This window comes from Myxine glutinosa, chromosome 8 (assembly GCF_964187855.1).
Source record: "Myxine glutinosa chromosome 8, kmMyxGlut1.1, whole genome shotgun sequence".
Lineage (NCBI taxonomy): Eukaryota > Metazoa > Chordata > Myxini > Myxiniformes > Myxinidae > Myxine > Myxine glutinosa.
In genome coordinates this window covers 83,720,746-83,740,512 of record NC_136268.1, presented here as the reverse complement: position 1 = coordinate 83,740,512, position 19,767 = coordinate 83,720,746, and the positions used below count along the sequence as shown (strand labels likewise).

The window sequence follows — 19,767 nt, the reverse complement described above, 5'->3', positions numbered from 1 at the left end:
TGTCGAGCCACTTTCTCAAAGTGTGGAAAAAATTGAGTGACTTCCTTTTCACTGAAGGGTGGAACCAGCATCACATGTCTGCCCACCTCCCAGGTGTTCTGGCTAGGTGTCGACCCCGTCAGCAAGGGTGGTACCTCTCCCCGTTCTCTCATTACCTCCAGCTCCTTGAATTTAATCTCTTGCTGAAGCGCCAGATCACGTTCCTTCAACTCCCTTTCGGCTTTTCTCTCCTCTGCTTCGAGTTCCCTGGCAGCTCTCCTCTCCTCTGCTTTTCTCCCTTCTAACCTTTCCTGGAGTTCTCGTTCCACTCTCCTTTCCTCTGCTTGTTTCTCTTCTCTCCTCTATTCTGCTTTCCTTTCCTCTTCTTTTAACCTTTCCTGGAGTTCTCGTTCCACTCTCCTTTCCTCTGCTTGTTTCTCTTCTCTCCTCTCTTCTGCTTTCCTTTCTTCTTCTGCTCTTTCCTTTTCTGCTTTCCTTTCTTCTTCTGCTCTTTCCTTTTCTGCTTTCCTTTCTTCTTCTTTGATCCGTTCCTGGCTCCGTAATTGCAACTCCAGTTTCCGGAGCTCAACGTCTTCTGGTTCTTCGGCTAGCCACCCCCAGGCTAACTCGTCCCATGTTCCTAATCCCACCATAGACTGTATCACCGTGGTCTGCAACTCTGCCTTCCGCAAATTAGTTCGGACCTCCAAGTTAAAATGTTTGGCCAATTTCAAGAGGTCCGCTTTTAGTAACGCTCGGAACTGTGCCTCACTAGGGGTTACCGCAAAGTTCTGTGCCACAAACGCCATGGTGACTACTGGTAACACCTGTTAACCTTCACCCCAGAAATTTCCAACAAAGAAAAGCAACAGTCTTACTATTATTGCTATTGTTATTTTTTGTGTTTGTTTTTTGTTGTTGTTGTTGTTTTGTCGACAGAGCAAAACAATTTTGGGAACGTTGGAAAAGTTCCCACTCTTGGGAATTCTTTCCCGGACTAAAATTTAGAAAATTTTATAGATCCCGGACGTAGACCCAATTGCGAATCCGCAAATTGTAATTCGGACGAGCCCCCAAATTTGTTACGTGGTCCTCCCGGTAACTACCTGGTCTCGGTGACCCCCGGACCGTGGGAGGCACCCCGCCAGAAAGATATATGATTTATACGCTTTCGTAACGCAATCAATATGAACTCCAGTCAATAAGAAACCCCACACCAAGGATCCGGAGTAATCAATAATATATTCCCCCAAGGAATCAACAACCATCAACAATCAACAATCAATCACTAAGATGGCCATCTTACATATGTGTCCCCCCCTGTCCCCACTCACGACCACTTGGGCCACTGTCCCTCACAATGTCTCTCTTCTCCGCACTCGGGCGGTTGAACGAACCCCGGGCGGACGTGCTCCAAACGTGCACGTCTCGCACTGGGGACAGCTGCTGCAGCGCACACCTCCTTGCCAAGCAACGGGGCCAAACCAAGCGCGGCTTGCAACGCGCGCGAGGCCCAAGGTGTGACCCGTACGCGTCCTTGTAGACGGTGAGGCGAACTGTGCCGGACGCTTGGTTCCGTGCACGAACCCACGGCAACTTGACGTGTCAAGGGGTAATTACCCCGCGCAGGTAACTCCTTTTGTCAGACGGGCTTTCAAACGCAGCGTCCTCCACGCTGCTCAATATCGATACCAACTCTCGTCGGAGCTCGGCGAGGAAGAGGAAGAAGATCGTCGCTTCTCCAGGACCTCGTGTCTTTTTTTCTTCCGTTTCCGGTGTCCTTTTTCCCAGAAGGGCTCCTGACCCTTTAATCACAACAACCTTTAATCGACTACACATTGATAAGCAAAGACCTGAATAGTAATTCACATAAATTCACATAAATCCGTAACAGATGTATTTCCATAAGGGACACTGGGATGCTCACCAAGGGAACGACACACAAGGGAATATTACCCATAATCCCTGTACTAATTAGCATGCCCCGCCCCCTCGTGGCGGGGACGAAGATACAAGCTTAATCCGACATTCGGGCTACACACAGAAATTACAGATGAGGTTCCCTATTACGACAGCCGAACACCCACCTATGCAGATCTACCTGGATCTAGATATTCCTCTACACCTAATTCATAACAATAGTTAATTACAGTTCTGTTCGTATTTTCTTCTCTCGTTGCAGTAAATCATAGAAACATGGATGTCGTTTCTGTAATTACTTAGAGCCATTTATAATGTTGTGTAATCTTTTGAAATAAAATGAAGATGATATGTACTTTGAACAAAGTTGCATTTGGATTATAGAACATGGGTATTCATTTGTATTGTGCTGGAAATGAAGAATGGAGCCTGTGGAATGACCTATGACCTATGACCTGGTGTGGATGCCAACTCTTTGGAGAGGGCAGACGCAGCTCTTTCTCTGACCAAGAACCTCCTCCCCTCTGAGATTGAAACCAGATGTGAATGCCTCAGAGGACGTTTGTCTCCAGCTCTAAGCAAGTGACTTTTCTGAACTCCATCTTCCCAAAGCAACTCTACAAAGACTCCTGTAGCTTCCTAATGGGAGCCACATGGTCGAGATGCCATCGAGTCTGATGTTCCCAGGGAGGGGCCAAAGGGTGGCTGCAAGGTCACCAGAGATCAAAGGATTTTGCTCTTATAAGAAGGGAATTCTGAGAGAATTTGAGAACTCTACTCAACTGTTGTAATGCTGTGTATTGTGTTATGTAGATTAGTTCTGTATTGAATACGAGTTTTCTCCGCAATAGGTGAATAAATCTCTTTCCAACCTGAAGGAAAATGTCTTTGGACCTTGCTTCGTCAAGTATCTAAATACAGCTCCACAAGTGGCGTCCCTGTCTGGTTTCCTGCTCCAGTAGTGGCCAATTGAGGTCCCAGATGAAGCACGGTGACTACAAGATTAAGGTACGGGTTGTGGTAACTCACCTGCTGGGTGCGGTTTTCCTCTTGGCCCCTGCGGAATGCAGGTCAAACTATTGTGAAGATTTAAGTTTTTAAGCGCTTGAGGATGGTGGGCTTGAGGAAGATTTCATAAATCTCCCTATCCTGATGGTGGCAGCAGCGTCACGCTGTGACCCATTTCCAGTCCGGCGTCTGGTTGTCTGGCTCTGAGAAACTGTTGACAAAAACCCATGTTTGACCTTGCAAAACATTCTTTCCCTATGAGGCTTGGCCTGCTTGTCAACTCTGTACAACTTCTCTTTGAGGCGGCAGTCTGTGACATTGGGGAGGGATGAACTTGGGGAGATGTTTTGAGTCCTTTGATCTTTGAAGTATATTAAGCCGACTACAGGTTGTGGCTCGCTGAGATGTTGGTGCGGGCTGTGCATGATTGTGATGACTGTGATGTCATCCATGGTGGTGTTACTATCTTACACGCCACTTCAGCAACTCCCATGCATGTATTAATTTTCTAATTAATAAATCTCCTGTACCCTGTCCGAGTTTGAGACGAGGTGCTTATAAAACCCACGACAGATGGTGACGAGGATAGGATCCAGCCCATCCTTACCCCCATCCTCGAGGATGGGGGTAAGAGACGGTGTCGTGGCTCAGTGGTGGCAAGGTGTCTGGGCGTCCACTAAAAGGTGAGAACTTTCTAAGTGGCACGATGAACGTGCCATCATCGAGTGAAGGATCCTGTATTGGCTTTATCTCCAACACGGATCCGAATAACAGTTAAAAGGGAACGGACAGTGTGCAGAGATTTGTTAAGGATAAGGGTGGGCACAAGTGGCTTGGGGCCCAGGCACTTGAGTGTTTCCAGGGGGCTTGAATAGCCTGGACACTCGGACGCGCCATGAGTGTTTCAAAGAAGGCAGGCTTTAAAGAAAGTCTGGACACTTGCATGTGTGGGAGGTCAGGCAGGAGTGTCAGAGTTGGATGCGTTGTGAGTGTCTCTTTAAGGGACAGGTGGGTACCTGTACACTCGGACGCTCGCTACACTCTGCCTCGAGGACCTGAACGACGGCAACACTCAGTGGGTGGGGGCCAAATAAGGGACAGCTCCCATAACCTAATGGGTTGCGGAGTAAGGGAAGAATACCCGCAAGATATTTAATGGGACAATGAATGCATGGACGCGGGGAAGCAAAAATAACAGATTGGTGTTCCCGATTGAGGTGACAATTAAACGTGAGTGCATTGAAAATTCACGCGAAGTATTGAGTCGACAGGAGGAATGCCTCCTACGAGAACATTTATCTGTAAAGGCCAGTTTGAGGGAAAATGTGCAGGATGCCATGAGAAAATATGCTGCTGAAAGCACTATAGGTAGCTAGGACAGGGGATTCATTCGGATCGGGCACTCAAATTAAACGAGAGACTTTGAAGGCCGAGGTGGAGAAGGGTTCCATGTGAAGAGCACTTGGACATGGGTAAGTAGTCACAAGCGAAGACAAGAAGCATAAGAGGAGGAATTACGTCAGAGGAGACCTCTCCACATCTGGGAACCCAGGTATGACACATTGATGCGGATGATTCGTGTAAAAGTTAAGTGTCTTGCTACCCAAGTTAGCCAAACCCAGCTCGTTCTCTAATGAATGCGACCTTCATGTATGGATACGCGAATACAGTATTAGCAATTGTTTAGGTTAGCTACCAATAAAATGGATCTGTGAGATGGTGTGTTTTGGATCTTCGGGGTAGGCAGGGTCGGCAAAGGTCTGAGGAGTCTCAGCAGTCAGAACGTAATTAATGGGTGTTGATTTTATTTGAAAAAGAAGACGTTTTTAGTCGCATATAAACATATTATTATCCTCATGCGCTGGTTAACTACACGTCCGGATATGCAGAGCATCGCAGTAAGGTTGGCCGGACGTCGGGTTAAGGTTGGCCGCATTTTGGGATTGAATGGTCGTGATTCGATCATGCGACTCCACTGCAAACAGTGCGCGATGGTCGGGAGCACGTGAGCGTTTGCGCTGGACGCACAATGGTCACACGCTAAGCAATACAACGAACGGCTGTCGGGTGGTAGGTGTTTTTGGCCCCCACCTTCCTCCCTCTCGCGGATCAGCAGGCGATCGCGTGAACAGTCTGGTTCCCGTGGCAATGGGCCACGATCCAGCAGGGAATTGCGAGACAAAATGAATGCGGTTTATTTGCTGTGTATTCGGAATTCCGAAGGCGAGGTGATCACTTTGGTTGTGTGCAACGAGTTGTGGTAGGAAGTTGGTCACGCGGAATGTGAGTTAAATAAAGTTGCGATCGGCTTTGGCTTTGCGTTGAATACAAAAATAGGAACGTGGCAAATCGGAGAGACGTGAAGGGCGAGTCGCTCTCGGAGCTGTCGTTCGCTGGCGAGCATACGTAATACGTAGATGGCTGCAGGAATGTACGTACCAAGGTACTTTATGAGGTATCGTTTCGAAGCATGACATCTTGCGTTTCAGACTACATGGGACAGAGCTAGGACACAATCGACTTTGCAAGGTGACGAGTTCGACGAAATTGTAATGAAGTTAAATACATTTACGTAAATTAGGGTCGAGTCCCGCGACAAACAGGATGGCGACACCTGTGGAGCATCGACCCGAGACAGGTGTGGAGATGAGTGGCTGGATGGAAGGCTGTGGGGTGACATCATTGGCTGAGGGTGCGGCTGTGCCGCTGATGCGGTGCCCCCTGCGAGTTGGTACAAATTGTAAATTCTGTCCTTAGGGTGCCGGCGATAGCTCGCCCACTCTTTGTGAGGGACACCGTGGGATCTTTTAGGGACACCGGCGGGGCGAATGCGGACAGACGGGATGCCTATTTAACGTCTATCCGAGGGACGGATCACACATTGTTGGGTTGCCCTGCCTGTGAAACATCGGGATGACAGTTTATAATGGAGTCAGGATTCGAACCCAAACTAGACCCCTGTCTGTCAGTTTGCTGTGAGCAGGACATCAAAAAAAGTTGTGACCAGAATTGACCAGAACACAAATGGTATTGTGATAAATAAATGGTGTTATGTGTGATGAAAGTGATTATGATTCTGGGGGCATAACATCTGACGAGCATCCCTGAAGGCAGCGCTCACGAGAAGTGTACTTTGAGTTGTCTGGTGGCTGGTGTTACTGAGCATGTGGGGGGCCGTGTTGTTCGGCCATAATTGTCAACTGCAGGATGATCCATGTCTGGGTATCGCCTGTATGGTGTATGTGCGAGGTGGATGAGCCAACTGTTGTGGTTGGCTCATCATATTCAGCAAATGTGTGTCACCTGCTGTGAATTGATGTGGATTCGTGAAGTGAATGTCTACAACCTCCAGGCTAAAGCTATTAGTCTGGGTCTACAATGAGGAAATTGTTCTTTGAATGTTTAATTGGGTTTAAACTTCATGTTGGTATATTTTGGGAAAATTGACCCGGTAGCTTGAGGAGAATGTGTCCTTGGGCCAGTTTTGGGGATTTATGGAGCAATGCAGATTTCTGTATCTGTTTGTTTGGACCAAAGAGCGGATTTTATTTAAAGATGGTCAGAGTAAGTGTCAAGATAGGAAGAGGAAGTCATATAAAATGAAGCATTTTGCAGTGGAAAATGCGTTGGCATGGCTTTGCTTTTAAGAATGAGGGTACCGATCCAGATGTTGGAGGTTTTGGGGTGAATTTTCACCATTGCGAGACAGGGCCGAAGATGATGTCTCAGAACGTTGGGGACAGATATTGGATGAGTTGGCTTGCACGTTTGACGCATGGAATATGGTCATATGTGCAAGGAGGGGTGGTGAAAACAGATTTTCGGCATTTAAAAATTGTGCAATTTGGTGAAACCCAACCTGATTTGGATTTCGGTTTAAGAATTTTTTGGCTGGTTGGTCTAGAATCTAGATAATGTTGAGATTTGGGAGATGAAGCCATTTGTGTCTGTGATTGTGGAGTTTCGATGGTTTTCGTTTCGATGGTTTCGATGGAGTTTTTTTTTTTTTTTTTTTTTTTTTTTTTATTGTGGAGTTTCGATGGTCAAATATTGTTTGACGGAATCTGGGGTCTTGAATATTTGATGGTTGTGGTCGAGTAGCGGATTGATGCTTCATGGGACTGTAGAAGCATGGCAGTGTTGCACTGTTTGAAAATGGCAGGCAAGTGGGTGCCTGTGCTAGTAGCATAACATTTACTTTGTAATCTCTGGACAAATAATGGAATGAATAGCGGAAAGGTTTTATGATGCAGAACTATTGACGATATTGTTGCGGATATGAGGATGGCATTTTTTAAATTGTATTGTATTGGAAATTGTGGTGTAACATTGTTGGATATGGCCCCTCCTGCCTCCAGAGTTGTGTAAAGATAAAAAAGGGCGTCTCGGTAGTTAATTCCATAAACACCACATTGCAGGACACGATAAAACCCTTGTTCAGTAGCTTATATCTTATTATGTGTTTTAGAGTAAGGCCTTGTCTTCCATTAGAATGACACTCCATTGCACCAAGTGAAAGAGATAGATTCCCTTCATTCCCATTCCCAAAAACCTCCATTTCCCCCTTTCGTCATTGCCAAGCCTCGATTGGCAATTACATCCCCTCCAAAGCCGCCATTGGCCACGAGGCAGGGTTGGGGAAGAAAGGCGGGTCCCCACCTCGTCAGAGAGGGGAGGAGTGAGTAAGCCCCACTCAACCAACCACAAACAAGGGGTTGGACTTCGAGAGGGTGTGGCAAGAAAGATCAAGGAGGTTCAAAAAGGTTGAGGGGCAGGGCATATATAACCCGCTGCGGGACGTTCCCCAAGCAGATGAGTTCTGAGTCTGAAAAGAGACGACCTTCAGAGAGACAAGTGCGCAAGGAGAGAAAGACACCAGGGAGAAAGAAGGGGAGGACCCAAAAGAGCCCGAGACGTGGAGCGACAACCAGCCCCGGCTGCGTGCAGCGAGATACGCGTGCCGCCGTCGCCCTGCTCGCTCCCAGCCTGACGAGGCCCGGCTTGCTGTGCGCCCTGCCAAGCCTTCCAGCTTGTGGTCCGAGCTGAACATTCCTCCTTCCAGCCAATCCACTCTGCAATTCCCCGCGTGAGTCTGTGTCTTTGTTTGTTCTGTCCTGGGTATTAATTAAGCCTGTTAGGTAAGCTAGTCATTTGCACTGTGTCACCTGCGTCTCATGTCCCCTGTAAATAATCGTGACTGCTCTTTTTGCTTATGTGCGTGTAAACAATAAACCCCGTTACTCTTCTGTACGTCTTCTTCTTCCTCTTTGCATTCGGTCGCTTTAGAGTTTTCCCACATTGAGTAGCTGTGGCGCGATACGGCCAACGTCTGGGTGAATCGGGTGAGTCGGGAAAAAAACTGTTCGGCCGCGATTACCTCCGCTCGGTAAAAGTAACATCTAATCCGCGGACCGTAACAATATTGATGATGTTTTGATGGTGCCCTGATGAAACTGTAGTTTGCCTGCTTGGCGCAAGGCACAGATAGATGGGGAGCCGGGAGAGGTGCGCTCTGGAAAGAGAGTATTTGACGTTTTCTTTTAGTAATCAGATTTAAAACGACGATTCCTTTACGAACCGTGATTGTGGTAATGAAATATGATTTTTTTTTTTTAATGATATGATCATCAAATTTTCAACAAAGCTTTATTATGAGAATATGGAGCAGAAAATGAATCATTTAATCAAAAGTTCAGTCACAAAATCATCAATTTTCATCTGATCTACCTGAAATTTTAAGAATTTTCCCATTTGGTCATTGAAACCTATTGCTTTTGAGGTCAAAAGGTCAAGGTTACTTCAAACCGTCTTTTTTTTAAACTGTTCTTGTCATGTTTGGCATACGGAGGAAGAAGTAGTCTGCATACAAAGCGGACGCAGACGGGCTTTGCATTTTCAGATGCTTTGTAAATTCAAATGTAGATTTATAACTGACCCCACTTCAAATACACCCTAAAACCCTGGTAGCTTTACCTATAGGTCCTGTGTGCTACCCCTCCTCTCACCTCCACAATATCTATTCCCAGCCTCAGATCCTTCTTGTGTGTGACATGCTCCAAGATTGCCACTTGCATCACATGAACTCTGTTTTCACAAGTAAATAAAAAATGTATGCTAAATTAAAAAGGCAATGTAGGGATGACAAACTACAGTCTAAAAAAGGTCCTAAACAAGATAGGGATGATGTTGGTTTAGAGAGTAGCTAACAGTATTGCCATCACATAACAATCCCTACATCACTGCCTCCAGACTATTATCTTGGGCGAGGCCGAGATAAACGTATTAGAAGCTCCGATATTTAATTTCTGCATAAGTATAAGAAGCTCAGATACAATTTCAGGGACTTCTTGCAGCTTCAGTTGTTTTTCCTACTTTTCTTTTTTTATCAACTGAGAGTAACCAATCACAAATGCAGATAATTATAGAATGTTGCTATTAGAGATGTTCATGCAGTTTGTAAGAAGTTGATGATCATGTACTGATATTACAACATTGTACTTGGGCTGTTAATTTGTAGAGTCTCAGTATGTGGCTACACTACAGGAGTAACCAAGTACTGTGGTAACCAGTGGAGTGTTTGTAGAAGCTGGAAGCAATAACTGATGAAGTGTAAATGAGGCAGTGATGTAGGGATTGTTATGTGATGGCAATACTGTTAGCTACTCTCTAAACCAACATCATCCCTATCTTGTTTAGGACCTTTTTTAGACTGTAGTTTGTCATCCCTACATTGCCTTTAAAATTTAGCATACATTTTTTTATTCACTTGTTTCTGTAATTTTTTACAATGTGGAATAAAACAATGGCATATGGTACTCAGAGGATACCCAATATTGGAGCAAAAGTGTCAAGATATCTTAGTCAGCAATGTCAAACACTGCACACGTGTTCCTATATTGTCTTAAGTAACCCTGACTGTATCTTGCAGCTCTGTCTTATTGCTCGTTTCTCAGAGAGTGTCTTCATCCAGCCTCATGCCACACAAGGACCTGCACTTAGAAACGGCCAAAATAGTTACTGTGGATTTACAGTCGAGAGAACAACATCAAAGTGATCATGCTGCAGCCTGATGTACATAGCCATCTGCGTGACATTTTCATGCAAATTTTCGTCAACATGCATAGGGGAGTACCTTACCCAATCCATACTCTCGCTGTTGTACACATACACTGGGATATTCAGCAAATGTGCGAGGGTAAGAATTTCGCTTTCTGTACCCCAAGTACATGCACTGTCCATACGAGAAGTTCTTATGGAGGCTTCAACACTGGACACACCAGTGGAAAGTATGAATGGCTCAATATCAGAAACGTGTGTGCCAATTGCAGAACGCACAGCTCCGTGTTGTTGTTGCGAGCCAATGATGATATGTGCAAATGAGCGAAATAAACAGTTACCGTCGCCTTTGATTTTCAGACTTGAACTCTAATATTGTGGAAACTTCTTTTTTTTTTTTTTTTTTTTTTTTTTGGTATACTGAATCGAGGCTCGTGAAAGAGCTAACATTTATTTCACAAACAAACAAACAAAACAAACCAGACAAACAAAATATACAAAAAGAGGGAGCGGAAGACAAGATGGGGAGAGAAGGGGAAGCACACAACCACAACATTTGAGAGCAGGGAGAAGTGTGGGAGGGAGAGGGCTTGGGGGCAGGAGGCGTGGGAGGGGGAGGGGGGGGGGGGGAGAGGTATAAAACACAAGGGGACCGAAATTAGCAGGGGTAGAAAAGATCAAGGTTTTGGATGGGGGAGGATAAGAGATGGTGGTGAACAGCTGTTTTAAAGACCTGGAGGGTGGAGTGGGATTGAAGAGAGTGAGGGAGTTTGTTCCAGAGGCGGGAGAAAAGAGGAATGAAGGAGTGAAGGTGAGCAGAAAGTCTTGATTTTGGCAGTTTAACCATAAGAGGGTTGCAGGCAGATCTTGTGCGACCTGTAGGAATATTTGGGGGACAGAGCCCAGAGAGGAGACGGTAGAAGACGGAAAGACCACCAACCTGCCTGCGGTGAGTGAGTGAAAGGCCCTTGGAGTTAGCTTCATCGCGGGAGATTCCAATGATTCTGAACGCTTTGGTTTCAACAGCGTGAAGACGGGCTAGGTGTGAGGCAGGAGCACCAGACCAGAGGGGAGAGCAGTATTCCATAGAGCTGCGGATGAAAGCCTTGTATGTGGTGAGGAGCTCAGGTGTGCCAAGGAAGGACTTCGCACGACGGAGGATGCCCAGTCGGCGACTGGCTTTGGAGGCCAGATTTGAAATGTGGTTTTCCCAGGAAAGATCATGGCAGATGGTGAGACCCAAAAGCTTGAGTGACAGAACTTCTTGGAGAGGATTATTCAGAAAGTGGATGGGAGGGTTTTCCAGTCGGTCTTTTCGGAGAGACATCGTAAGAGTGTGAGATTTATCAGGATTGAAAGACATGTTCCATTTGTTTGCCCAGTCTGTGATTTTGTCCAGGTCTGCAGAGAGTGAGGAGGCTGCAGACTGCCGATCTGAGGGATGAGGAATGGAGCGACAGAGAGTAGAGTCGTCAGCAAAGAGATAGAGAGGATTTTCAAGAGAGTCAGAGAGATCATTGATGAAGACCAGAAAAAGCACAGGGCCCAGAACACTACCTTGGGGAACTCCAGCCTGAACAGGAAGAGGAGATGAGAGAAACCCATTCAGGGCCACACGTTGACTACGACCAGAGAGGAAGTCCGCCAGCCATGCGTGGAGATTTCCATGGATACCAAAGGAGGAGAGTTTGGTGAGCAGAGCAGGGTGCCAGACCGTATCGAAGGCACGTGAAATGTCAAGGGAGACAGCTCTAATTTCCTGTTTGGCGTTGAGGACCTCCATCCATTGTTGAGAAAGCAGAAGCAGCATGTCCAGAGTAGAGTGACCAGGTCTGAAACCAAATTGATGATCAGAGATCAAGCCATTGGAGAAGAGGAAAGATTTCATATCTGAAGCAATGATGGATTCCATGACTTTGCTGATAATTGGGAGAAGGCTGATTGGTCTGTAGTTGCTGGGATCTGTTTTTGCACCTTTTTTGTGCAAAGCGGTAATGTTGGCTGATTTCCAAGCAGATGGCAGATGACCTTGAGCAAAAGAGAGGGTGAAGAGAACAGAGAGAGGGAGTGAAAGAGCGGAAGAACATGATTTTAGGACCCGTGGGCTGATGCCGTCAGGACCAGTTGCAGAATCAGAGTCGAGGGTTGACAGAAACTTTTCCACCTTGTCAGGAGGAAAGGACACAGAGTCCAGGAGCAGCTGGGTACGACTGGGTACGGTGGGTAGAGAGAGGGATGGGTTTGGGACACAAGATTTAGAGGCAAACACAGAGTTGAGGCATTCAGCTTTTTCTCGTGCGGAGTCAGCCGTTAAGCCGTTTGAGGTGAGGGAGGGGATGGAGGGGGAACAAACACCAGAAACAGATTTGACCAGACGCCACCAGGATTTGGAAGAGGGAGACAGATAAGAGAGTTCGGTCATGAGAACGGTGAGATATTGTTTCCTGGCTCTCCTGAGGGTGGACACACACTTGTTTCGGGCTTTGTGAAAGGAAATGAGATTTCCTTCCGTTGGATTTGCTTTCCAGGAGACGAAAGCAAGTTGTTTCAGGGCAACAGCCTCACCACAAGATTCCGTGTACCATGGACGGGAGGAAGGGTATGACAACTGAAGACGAGATGGGATAAATGTGTGCATGAGAGAGAGCAATTTACTTTGAAAGAATTCCCAGGATGAGTTGATGTCAGAGGTGGTAGAGATGGGAGACCAGTCCAGATGATTGATGGCTGCTTGAAGACCGTGCCAGTTGGCCTGAGTGAAATGCCAGACTCGTCGACGCTGAGGAGGCTCTCTGAGAATGGTCAGAGAGATGTCCACTTTGACAAGCACATGATCAGATGAGCCGATTGGAGCAGAAGAAGAGCAGCAGACATTTTCAGGGAAGTTTGTCATAACCAAATCCAGAAGAGAAGATGCTCCGTTGACTGAGATCCGGGTCGGGAAATTGACAGATTGTGTCAGTCCCAGTGAGTCGCAGAAGTCCTTTGCTGAAGAGCCATGGCTGGTGAGAGAGGTACCCACACCCAGCCAACTGGCATGGTGACAATTGAAATCACCACATATGAGGAAGAGAGAGTTGGGATGGGTAGATAGAAGTTGGTCCATATTATCAGACAGCGAGATGTAGATGGAGTCAACGCTGTTTGGTGGACGGTACAACACACATCTATCTATAATTCCAGTAATCTCTGTGTGTGTGTGTGTGTCTGTGTGTGTGTGTGTGTGTGTTTGTCTGTGACCGCTGTTTCTCGACAACTACCGGTCCGATATACTTGAAACTTGCCAGGTATATTGCTGGGGACCCGAGGATGTGCCTTTTCAAGGTTTGAAATTAATCGGAGAAGTAGTTACCGAGCTATGGCGATTTAGCCGTTCGCCGTTCGCTTTGGCTTTGCGAATGGACCAAACCATTTCATGTAAATAGAGGGGGGGGGGTTCTGTGGTCGTTGCGAATGGACCAAACCATTTCATGTAAATAGAGGGGGGGGTTCTGTGGTCGTTACTGCCACGTGGTTTCAAAGTTTTTTTTTGTTGTTGTTTGCACGCATGCTTTTTTGCACGCACGTACGGGCACCCACGTACGGACACGTCCTAGTATGAACAAAAGGTGGGAGTGAAGGGGAAGCCGTAGCCAAAGGTATTCCTGGGGGTGAGGTGGAGAGAGGGCAGTGGAGGGCGAGTGAGGAAGAGAGTTTTTTTATAAAGATAGCAACCCCACCTCCAGGACGAGGCTCAGGTCTATCATACCTGCGGAGGGAGTAACCTGGGAGAGATACCAAGGCATCAGAGACATCATGAAGGAGGAAAGTTTCTGTTAAGCAGATCACATCTGGTTTGTCAGAAGCAACCTGTATGGAGAGGTCAGTCAAGTTTGTGCGAAGGCCCCGGATGTTTGAGGTCCATACCGTTAATGAAGAGGAAGGGGGAGCATCGGGTCCAGAACAGGGGGGGGAGGGGTAGGGTAAGATGTGGAAGAGGAGGAAGAGGTAGGGAGAGCTGTTGAAGGTGTGTCAGAGATTTCAGAGATTTCAGAATAGCTTGGAGAAAGGGAAGAATGGGGCAGACAAGAGGTTTGATGGAGATTGGGTGAGGCACAGTGAGGTGTTATTTGAGGAGGGGGAAAAGCGAGGCAGAAGGTTGGGGGAGATGAAGGTGAAAGTTGGAAGGGGGAAGAAGCAGGGAGGATGCTTTGAGGAGGAGGGGTGAGAGGGGAGTCTAGGAGGGGAGGAGCGAGGGAGAGTCTCGGAGGGGAGGGGTGTGGGGGGAGTTTAGGAGGGAGGGGAGGGAAGGGGCAAGGGGGGAGATTTGACAGGGATGGGTGATGGGGAGGATTTGGAGGGGAGGGGTGAGATTGGATTTTGAAAAGTGTACGATTCATGGGAAACGAACATTTTTTACAAAATGAGTTTGAGACCTTCGAGTCAAAAATAAGTTTGAGGACACTGGAGGAGGGATGGAGTTCTGGATAGTTTAGGGAATGTAGAAAGGAGGAACTGTAAGAGATGGTATTATATATATTTTTTGGAATGAATAGATTTGGTGAGCAAGACGAAAGCATCCTTTTGTAGGAAAAGAAGAAAAGGGTGTTATAATATATGAGAGAAAATAGTTGTTCAGGGGAGAGATTATACATTTCTAACCACGTGATCGCGAACGAAGAACGAACGAACAAATATGAACAACAAATAAACGAATAAGACCTGGGAAGGAAATGTTTTTTGGGGGTTTTTTTTTTTTTGAGTAGAGATATTAAACAAGGAGGTATGTGGTGAACGACTGGGACGAACCAGAGAACGAAAATAAAAAAATTGCAGCGCATTCGACGAATCGCTGAGAGAAAAACAAAACCACAAGGTCGGAGACGGTACGGTAGACTAAGCCTACGAGTACTAGGCCGCAGAATACTCGATACGCATTAACCGACGACTGTGTATACATGTACGAAAAATTAGCACCGAAAATTTTCCAAAAGATACGCTATAGGTACATACACCGAAAGATAGATACAGTTTCGCCAAAAACACAATTGAGAAAGATCACTTAGCTTCGAAAGCGTGAGCGCATGGAACAGCTTCGAAAAGACGTGACCTCGCCGTGATCTCGCGAGAACGATCAAACATGTTCTCGCGAGAACGAACTGAACGAACAGTCAGAACGATTCTGACTTGGTAAGCGGTTTGCACTTGCTAGAGCACTTCCAAATACGATCGCCTTTTTCCTTTGTGCCATCTGCAGACTCATATGCTGGCCTACACGAGCCATTCTGATCAATATTGTTATCAACAGTATTACCTTCCACATTAAACAAGTAGCCTGCCTCATAAAAGAATGGCTGGTTATGAGCACAGTGCAAACCCTCACCAAAGTCTCCCCTTTATTTTATCTCAAGGCTACATATTGACCTGACAATTATCATAAAAACATTCTGCATGGGTGTCACTCCTACCCTGAAAGTTTCGCCTCAATCGGACATGTGGTTGCTGAGAAAAACGACGTGTAGCCCATATGGATGGGCGTACGGACGGACGGACAACCCAAAAACATAATGCCTCCATAAAAGAGGCATAAAAGGCATAAAAAAGCCAGTCAAACATTTGATTTGTTTTGTTTGATTTATTTGACATGTTGAATTATTGGCTCCCATTGGACTTGGTCCGAAACGGGGGTTATGGATTGGGTCTCGTCCATCAATCCGTCCGCAACCATATCTCGGACATGTATGGATCAATTTTTTTATACATGGCACAAAGACAACACATGATGACATACATATGCACACCATTTTCTTTGGTGATGCAACCAAAGATGGCAGACTGGTGGCCATTTTGTTCCTTAAACATGTCCCCAACCATTCTTTGAACATGCATCGCCCTATGTTGTTCAAACTTGGTACAAGCATAATACATGTTGGCATACATGTGCACCTCACTTTATTTTGCTATCTGATCAACGATGGCCAACTAGTAGACTGGTGGCCATTTTTGTTGTAAAAAATCCGGCATTGAACACGTCCTCAACCGTTTCTCGAACATGCATTTACCGATCTTGTTCAAACTTGGCAAACAGATAATGAATGATGGCTTACATATGCACGTCATTTTGTTTCGAGATCAGATCCAAGATGGCCGACTGTTGGCCTTTAACCCCGTACAGCAAATTACTGAAACCACGGGGGCTATGACAATTCAATGTCTTTTTCTCCTTGTTATATTTGTTGTTGTTTTTAGCGCAATAATACACTTTGGCACCAAGAAAAAGCTCAAAATGAAACAGAAAGAGTTAAATAATAATAGATTAATAAATGAAAAAGCACCCCCTTTTATTAGTTAAATTATTTCAAAACATGTCAAAGGTGATTGGATTAAATGTGCAGAATCCACCACAACAGAACGTCTAGAATCAACAATTTGCAGGGGCAAGACTTGCCCAGTCGTCACTATTTGCTCCACGATTTGGACTTGCAATGACAGCATACCCATGCAACCCCTCTCCCTCACTTTTTAAGTAGCGATTGACGCCCTTGCCTCTAATTGCTGTAAGTGTGTTTACCTCCTTCTGCTGTTTTATTCTTCTTCTGGTATTATTGTGGGCCTTCCGTGTTCTCACTCTTTCACAAGCCTAAACTTTGTTTACAAAACATGTATATTTTTTATATTATGAAGCCAAAAGTTAATATACACTTTAACTGTCAATGGACAGACAAGGTAAGGATATCTCCAGTTCACTTGTTGCTTCTCTTACTTTATATTCTTGTTTTATACACAACGTTGATGTTTGCCGTCATCCTGTTACAATGTTGTCTTTAATTTGTCACATTTCCAGTGGTAAGCTTTAGTGTACAATGTATATGTCACCATCAGCTACCAATTCATTGTCTATTTAATTATGGAACAATCATGGTTTATGGTGATACTACGACAACAACGACAAATAATAACAACACCAATAAAAATAATATTTCCTATCATGCTCATACTCGATTTATATAAACCACCAAAGACCTAGTCACAAAGAACACCAACATTAATCAATTCACAAAGCCCAATTGTATGACCTCACCTGAGTCTCTGCATTTGGTAGAAGCTGATGAAGGATGCTCAGTCAGACAGGACGAGCAAGGTGATCTGTTGATCCTGGAAAGCCACTGGTTTAAAGAAAGAAAAATTGAATAATGAAACCACAGCAATGAAGGTTTCGTTTAAAACAGTATTAATAATTATACAAGCACTCCTTAGCATATAAAGCAACCATATTAGAGCCATAACCGAAAGGTGTTATCAAATTAAGGTTGACAAAGGTTGGCTAACTGCCGTGGGAAGCAAAGCAATGCTGATGTTTCAGGTGTTAGCCCTTCGTCAGAGCAAGGATGAAGGACTAGGGCTAATGCCCGAAATGTCAGCTTTACTTTGCCTCCCACGGTGTAAAAGCTAGTATCGGTGAGTGTCAACGAATTGTCCTCTGACAATAGCCTTGGCATTCAAAGTGTGGTATTCCTCAATTGCATTCATACTTCTGTTTCCCAGCAGTGTTGCAATTGCGCCAAACATAATTATGTATTTTTAAATCAACGGTTATTAAAGAACCAAACCAATATACTATTGTGGAAATGGTGATAGGGAGTAAGATGTGTAAAATAGACGAGTTATGCCATGTAGGAACATTTAACATACAGTGTGTGGTTTCTGTGTGAAAATGATACAGCATGTGTCGACATTTGTTGAGGAGCTGATAACCGTGACCCTTCCCACTGTAGTGTCTAAAAGCTTCCTACCATTCCCCCTTATTAATCCTCAAGATTATTCCCTCTGTAATCAGTCTATGTGTGTTTCTTTAAAGTGCCCCTGATTTCACCAGCTCTGCAAGACCCAGAAAATCTCCCCACATATCCCCTCCCAGAAAAGCTCTAAAAGCTTCCTACCATTCCCCCTTATTAATCCTCAAGATTATTCCCTCTGTAACCTGTCTATGTGCGTTTCTTTAAAGTGCCCCCGATTTCATCAGCTCCGCAAGACCCAGAAAATCTCCCCACATATCCCCTCCCCTAAAAGTGACGCTTTGCAACTGTGTTCCAAGGTAAGAGCTGCACCTGTAGAGTATTGACAAATGGCAGACCTGCCTGAAACCGAGATTTCACATGAAACTGAAACCACTCACAACCCCAGACATGGTGAGGGGCTCCGAGAGATCAGACGGGGAACCAATGAGCGCACAGTCGCAAGGTAATAAAAGCCGAGTGGTGGAAACAGTTCACGGTAGTTGAGCGGGAACAGCAGCACGAGGAGATCAGAGTGAAAGTGGAGAGCAGCTCAGAGCAGAACAGTTGAGGGAGACATCCTACGGAGCCCAGCAGATTGGATGCAGCAGACAACCGAGAGAGACTCAATGATGCCAGACAAGCACGCATGTGCAGGAGGCCACGAAGCCCAAACATGCTGTCTCCCTCTCCCGCAAAAGACCCCATTTTGCTTTCGCTGTCCACCGCCCAGCTAATTTCATGTGGGTTTCTAGGTTTCTTTTCAAACTAGGTTTCTTTCCTTGTCTCGTGACCTCTCTGTCTGAATCTTTGTGGTGTGACCAAGTGTCGTATCGCATATGCCGCGTCGAGAGGTCATGGGCACAAAAGGATTTTGGTGTACAAATCATAATTACCATACTTGTGTGCCTTTCCTTGTTCTCCCTATCCCTCTTTGTTTCTTATTATTTATAATAAACCTGTTTCTCACCACTAGCGTGTCGGTCTGATACGCGGTCTGGGATTGGATTATTATAACCGCAGTGAGAGTTAAACTTGTGGCCATTGGAAATTTGGCGCAAACCTCATTAGGAGGTTGTAAAACCATACAGGTTCATCCTGGGTACATCGCCTGGCATCCATCCTTTCATCCATGAACTGGCTGTCGGCGACAGATCTTGTTAAGAGTCTCAGTAAGTCGGAAACTGAATTTTTAAAAATCTGGTCAGCCTTCCAGGTGGTCAGCCTTCGCTACATTTGTGATCGTCTGGGTGGATGATTTGACCTTGTGTCCACTCCACGACCCACCATTACAATCCTTTATCATTACAATTTTGGGTCATGGTGAGTGACTATGGTTGGAATTGTTTTTCCATTTCAAATAAAATGTTCAAGCAACAACAGGTTGGCATTCAACACGACTGAACGAGAATCACATTTAATGACTCTGTAAGAGAGACAAATGGGCAGGTAGGTGTTGAGCAAGCAAGATTGGTGCTCAGCAAGCTGGATGCATAAATATGTGCCGACAATATTTAAACTTGAATTCAATCTTAAATGCCCTGGTTTGTGTAATGGTCAGACGTTTTAAACTAGACCCACACTAGATTAGTCTTGATTGAAAGTTAACAGAGTTGTGCTACAGTGACAATGGGGATTGGAAAAAGGATTTTAAAAAACAACGTTTGAGCAACACACCATCCATTATGCATTGGTTGATCAACCTTATACTCGAACAAAGTGCATAATTTAGGCCTAATTTACACCCACAACTACCTTTGTACAGTATGTGGATATTTATATAGTCAAGTCTTTCCCCTGGATAGGCTACTACTGTTGTTGAAATCACCCTCAGTCACATCAGAGAAATCGCCCCCATCAGAGTCGAGGTTGGCAAACCTCGACTCTGATTCTGCAACTGGACCAGACGGCATCAGCCCATGGGTCCTAAAATCCTGCTCTACCACTCTATCTCACCCTCTCTCTGTTCTTTTCACCCTCCCTTTTGCCCAAGGTCATCTGCCAGCATCTTGGAAATCAGCAAACATTACCGCTTTACACAAAAAAGGTG

At 45.5% G+C, this 19,767-nt stretch overlaps 1 protein-coding gene across 5 annotated transcripts in view; it reads right to left on the bottom strand.

Moving 5' to 3' along the window:
* The window catches only part of CSPP1 (centrosome and spindle pole associated protein 1), a 136,190-nt gene that overhangs the window by 36,236 nt on the left and 80,187 nt on the right, over nt 1–19,767 (bottom strand). For all 5 annotated transcript variants that reach the window (XM_078783441.1, XM_078783443.1, XM_078783444.1 and 2 more), the window contains one exon: nt 17,024–17,108. In XM_078783441.1, coding sequence (XP_078639567.1) covers nt 17,024–17,108 — 85 coding nt within the window. The remainder of the gene's footprint in view (nt 1–17,023; nt 17,109–19,767) is intronic.